The sequence below is a fragment of the Gossypium raimondii genome, chromosome 4, assembly GCF_025698545.1.
Source record: "Gossypium raimondii isolate GPD5lz chromosome 4, ASM2569854v1, whole genome shotgun sequence".
NCBI classification, from domain to species: Eukaryota; Viridiplantae; Streptophyta; class Magnoliopsida; order Malvales; family Malvaceae; genus Gossypium; species Gossypium raimondii.
Window position 1 is genome coordinate 46,114,618 of NC_068568.1, and position 6,149 is coordinate 46,120,766.

Sequence of the window (6,149 nt, forward strand, 5' to 3'; positions counted from 1 at the left end):
TATCATTAGCCCTCAATTAATCCTTAGCTACTGCTCCAATCTGATCTGGGATTACTTCTTTTTTCTTTTCACCAAGAAATTCAATCAGATTTTTCATTGAATTTGTCCAGAAAATAATCTCCATTTAGAATTATTTTGAGTAAAAACCCAAAATGATCCAAACCATTAAACAATCTCCCAATTAACTTCCACACCTTAGAAAATCATTAATGCATAATGTTTAAGGAGAAATAAAAGCATTCATTTCAGTTCAGTTATATACACACATATATGCATATATATGAATTAAAAGTTAAAACCTTACCCAGATAGATGATCCAACAAGCTAATGTACAAGGGCAGAAAATAAGCAAATATCAATAATCACCATTATGTAAATTATGGGTGTATTTATACAGATCCGTACGCACTGACATGGAAATATTTGACCACCAAACTCAAACTATCTTCATGGAACTGGAAATAAACAGATCAGATTAAATATATGACGAAGCAGCCGGGAAATGGTCATTAAGAATGGCAAGCTCCTTATCATGAAACAGCACGCCTTTTTCTCAATCATGCAGGTAGGGGTTCCTCCATAACTGTTTTTTGTGTTTTTTTAAATTGTCAGTAGTTAGAACTTCTCAATATGCAGAGAATGCATGCATGTGTCATGTGTGAGCAAGCATGGGCATTTTGACTCTGTGTGTGTGCGAGCGCTTGTGTCGGTATGTATTGTATGTATGTGTATATCTATATATAGAGAGAGAGAGACCTCTTCTTTTTGTGGAAATTTCAGCATCATCTGTAGCTGCATCGGAAGCAAATGGTTTCTTGGTTGGCACATCAGGAAGATCCAACTTTTCTTCTTCAGATCTTTGTTTGGTAGGCACTTCTGGCATATCTTGAACGGCCATCTAAACAACATACAGTTTGTCATTCAAACAGAAAATGGTTGACAGGACAATACCATATGCTAATAAACAAAGCTAAATCCCGAACGACATACTAAGCAAAAGACCTTTCCACGCTTACACACCACCAAGGACTTCTAGTTTTTTCATAAATCCAATAAAAAGGAAGAAATAAGCCAAGCTTAACATGAGCAAACAGGTCCAACCTCATGGTTCAACATATATCCCATACTAATAAATAATATCTATAGGTAAAATGCATGTCAATGATTTATCTAGAGGGTTAGCGTTTGCACTGAGGCTTTTCTGCTATTCAAATGCTCAGTCATTGAGGAATTTAAACTTTTAGAAACAACAATTCAAAGAAATTATTTTCTTCATTTTCTGGCATTAGAAACCAGAAGACACCTCTGGGCTGCCTATTCTCTAAAGCTCTCTCCCAAGATCTTTAAGCCAAACAAATTCTAGGTTGAAATTTTGAATTGCTTTTCTATCTCATATTTGGTATCAAAGGCAAAAAACTATCAGGAAAGTGCAAAGGAAGTAAAGAGAAGAGTATGAAGAGGACTAACAGAGAGATGATTATCACCATCACCTACTGGAAACAAAATTGTGGCCTAGTGTTTTATCCATTGAACCAAATCAGCAGCTGCCATCTCAACAAGTGACAGATCAGCCAAGGAGGAGTACACATGAGCGAAAACATCCTCAGGCCTTGCTGATTATGTTTAGTTTCTTATAATCGTTTTTACTTTGCTAATAAAAGTGGGAAAAGGGCAACGGGGAGGGAATCAATCTGTTAGCTCAATTCTCTCTTCATTTCTTTCTTCTTTTCCTATTTCCTTTATTCTGTTGCTCTTCTATTTTACTTGTTCTTGATTGTGCTGCATTTTGCAATCTATTAATCAATTCAATCTTGGTTTATCTTGTGTTTTTCCCATTGCTGGTATTGAGTTCATAACACCTAGTCTGGTTCTAGAAAATCATTGGCAATCTATAAAGAAATGTCTTGTTTTCTATAGGAGTCAACAAATGGTTTGTTTGGCCAAAACAAAGTATTTTGGTCATCTTGAAAGCTTTAGAGAAATGGTTGAAAACTTCAGCCATATTAAAGTTCATAAGGCCAGTGCCATTACAGGTTGTTATCCCCATTGCAATCCCTTTTGCCCTTTCCCTTGTCTTTTATTGGGAACCTTTATGGCCTTTAGGGAAGGAAAGGAAAAGTTTGTAAATATAAAGGGAGACCATGGAGGAGTTTTCTAGAGAAACAGATTAAAGGAACACGAAATTTTTTAAGCTCTTTTATTAGGTCTAGGGTTTGGTTATGTACCTATGATCAAGATAATGGGAAACACACAAAACCCAAAGTAAGTGGCTTGACACAGTAACTCGGGCTTTGGGTGAGTTTCAAAATGGTAATCTTTTTTCTTTGATAGTGAATTTCTTATTTGTTGTGCTCATGGATATAGAGATTTAGTTCCTTAACCTGGTATATCAGTGTGTTCTCTCTTTATTGCTTCCATTATTGATTCCTTTTCTTGATTATGTTATTGTCTGTGTTTGATAAGTCTAACATCTGAGTTGGTTAATCTGACTTTTGCAACTAAGCAGCTTGGTAAGCAGCTTGGGTTGGTTATTACCCAAGATTTCAATGTTTTTAAGACTATCCTGATGGTCACGTTCGCTCTACATATTTACAAAACTTCTCCTTCCCTTTTGACAATATCATAAGTACAACCAACAGGAAACAAGATAAAGGGAATTGCAAGGGGGCCAACAAACCATAGATAGCGTAAGCAGTTAATCTTGTGGGTCAACCTTAATAGTTTTCACACGGCTGAAATTTTCAGCCATTTTTCCACATCTTTCAAGATATGAGATGACCTATTTGACTTCATTGGCAGTAATTTTCAGCTATTTCTAGATATTCTCCTTACTGTTTTAGACCTATGAGGATGTATGATGTTTGCCAACGCAGATAGTTGTCAAAGTTTATTGGTCAGCCATAAATAGTAACTTCTTGGAGGGTCAATGAGCTCACATACCATCCCATGAAAGGTTATTTTAGTTAAAGTAAATAAAGTTAACAAGACTAGATACTTTTTCAAACCCCGGCAATTTGGAAATATAACAATAAGGAATTTAGGTTATTGTTCTTGTATCCTTTGGAAGAATTGTAAAGAGTGAAGATAAGATGTTGCATGATGATTTTGAGAATGTAGTGATTAAAGACTTTGTAAAACAGGTTGCAACCAGTGAAGAGTATAAAACAGTAAATACACATTCACAGAGCAGCTTTTGAATGCCAGCAACATATAAAGCAGAAATGTGCAGAGAAGCTAAAGAATTGAAAACTAGAGGTTAGATAGTGCAGTTGACTTTCCCACCTCAGACTTTGTGTATGGTAAAAATTAAATGTGTACATTCATAAAATACACATGCATGCATGTGTAGTTCATAGTTCATACTACTGTAGGAGCAATGTTAGACAATTTTATTTCACGATCTCTTAACTACAGTAGATTCTGTTTTAGGGTTTTATGTCTTTTTGATTTTTACTATTTAAAGTACAAGTTTTATTTTTAATGAGTAGGTTCCATGTAAGATCTATGAATCAGAACAGATTGTTTTTGTTATTTCCTTTCCTGGCACTAGAAACAAGAAGACCAACCTTTAATTTACTTAACCTCTATTCCTCCGTTCCTAATTTCTGTTGGTCTCCGAATTAAACAAATTCAGAAAAATAAAAACAGTGGAAAGGAAAATAGACAAAGGGTTAGGAACAGTTGCAAATCATAAAAATTTTAAGATTAATTTGTACTATTCTATAAATAAACAAACTATAGTAAATTTTAACTACTAGAACTGTGGAACTTTAGCATTATAGAGCCTAGGGCCAATATTTGGCATATTTTTGGAAAGACGCATAAAATAATATTTCTATAAATTTTGTTTCTTAATTGAAGAAATAAGATCATCTATGAGCACCATCTAAAGAATCAGCAAACCATAGATAGCTATTTAATCAAATGCAATTGTATTTTTACTAGTTATAACTGAACAAATACCTGAGTTTCTAAGTTCTCAAATTCTGCCAAAATCTCCTCTTCATCTTCTGCTGATAACTTCTCCCCCAAGATCGCATTAATTTCCTACAAAATTACCAATATACAGCCCATTTCAGAGAAAAAAGAAAATAATAATGGAGAAAAAGCAGAAAGCCCGTGTGATGAGGAATTGCTGAATATATGATCTAATGGACAAAAATGCCACACCTTTTGGCAGATAAAGAAAAAGCTTAGTTAATAAAATCAACATGAGAAAAAGGAAAATGCAAGTGATTCTTCAGAAAAATGAGAAAACATGTCTTAATCTCCATTTATAGCTTCCTTGTCTAAAACCATAAGCATGTCGTGTTTACAGGCTTCATGATCATCTATGTCATTCAAGGATATTTAGAAGGAAAATCTGAAATAATAAAAGAAAAACATATCTAAGAGAAAAAAATGTGATAAAATCTTCTTGAAAATGATGTATAATGTAATGCTGTCCTCTGCCAGCTTGAATTCTACATCCTAATGGCAACCTGGTAATACAAACCGTTCTGTTTTAGAGACTTAAACATTAGTTGTTTACCTTTTTCTTCTTTTTGAAGAGAACTTCAAAATAGATTAAAGTGCCCTGATTCATAAGCAACTAACTTATGGCATGATAAACATCTTAGCTGAAGTGGACAGACACTTGAAAACAAACAATGAGGGATAGTGAGCGAGACAACAGAGAAGAGACATCTACATCAAGGATCATATTCATTTTCGACAGAGAACTCAAGCAAGCAAGCAAGTTCACAATGAATTAAAAGGAACAAAGAATAGTAAGAATTGAAACGAAGCTCACATCTTGATAAGCCTTAGCCTCTTCGGTGTCATCCATTAACTTCTGCACATCATCAATGTTGATCTCACTTTGTATTGCCTTAATTGCATTGTTACCTGCTTTCAAACTATCAAAAACTGCTTTTTGCTTGCTTGCTAGTTCAATATCTGCCAACTGAGAGAAGAATTAGTATTTTAAATCTATATATGCATTTTCAAATAGTAATACTAGAACCCAAAAGTAAGGTAACAGAGCAGTGCCCATGTCAATGCTAGCTCTGTAATAATACATTGCAAAGGATTGACTTGATATTTGATCAAACCCTTATTGCATTAAACAACAAAAAGAATTGCAAGAACTTAACTTAGCAAAAATATCAAATAATAAACAAAATTAAACAAAATCAAACACCATGAAAATTCAGGTTTCAATTACTTGTTGCTCAACATTAATAAGCCAGGTATCAACTTGCTTCAATAGTTCTTCTTGAGCTTTCTTCTTCTTCAAAGCTAACAAAGCTCTATCCTTCCTCTTTTCACGAATCAAGTCTCTAGCAGCTTGCTTTTCTGCTTCTATAACAGCCTCCAGCTAAGAAAGACGAAAAATGTAAACAAAAATGAAGCTATAAATAAAATTACAGAAAATGACCAAAAAAGAGAATTAGAACTGAATTAACTTATAAACACAAATAGTTTTCTTAAGGAAAAAAAAAAGAGAGAAGCAAAGAAACCTGTTGCTGGTATTGACCAAGCTTGCGTCTCTGAGTCTTGAGCGAGAGGATTGCTCGATCGACTTCGGTGATCTTGGGTTTCTTTGCCAATAAATTCCCCATCTATTATTACTGATTCAATTCAATTAAGAAAAAGAAACAACTAATCTCTGTATTAGGATTTTGTTGGGAAGAGGACCCAAATCTCTCCGCCAATCAGCCTTAGCGGCGGAGGTAAATCTGTTATCCCTTTCCTTTTGATTTTAATTTTGTTTTTCTTCCCTCTTCCTCTTGCCTTTTACTCTGGTGTCTACAGCGCATAACCACTGACAATCTCCAAATTAATTTCTTTCAAAGAAAAAAATGACGATCTCCAAATTCCAACTCTTTGTATTACTATATTTAGTTTATTTCTTATTCAAGAATACTACAATAGTTTAATTCCACATAAATACTTTTCTATACTTAAAAAGGGGCTCTTTATTAATATACGAGAAAAATTAATTTTAATTTCAAGGACAGTTTTTTTTTTATTTCACAACCATCTTTAACTAAATATTATCTCTTAGTTTTACTAGTTTTTTACTTTTAAATCCTTTTTAAAGAGTTGTGTCCTTTGTTAGAACAAGGAAGATGATATGTAAACCATTTTAAAAAGTATTTTTGAA

The 6,149-nt window shown here is 33.7% G+C and overlaps 1 protein-coding gene across 1 annotated transcript; it reads right to left on the reverse strand.

Moving 5' to 3' along the window:
* Nucleotides 1-346: 346 nt before the first annotated feature.
* LOC105779684 (vacuolar protein sorting-associated protein 20 homolog 1) lies at nt 347-5,915 on the reverse strand. Its single transcript, XM_012603562.2, has 6 exons — nt 5,503-5,915; nt 5,208-5,360; nt 4,794-4,946; nt 3,965-4,048; nt 758-899; nt 347-584 (listed from the first exon to the last, which is right to left on the reverse strand). Exons 1-6 carry the CDS (start codon nt 5,602-5,604, stop codon nt 559-561), a joined length of 660 nt encoding a protein of 219 aa, XP_012459016.1. The 5' UTR covers nt 5,605-5,915; the 3' UTR covers nt 347-558.
* Nucleotides 5,916-6,149: the final 234 nt, after the last annotated feature.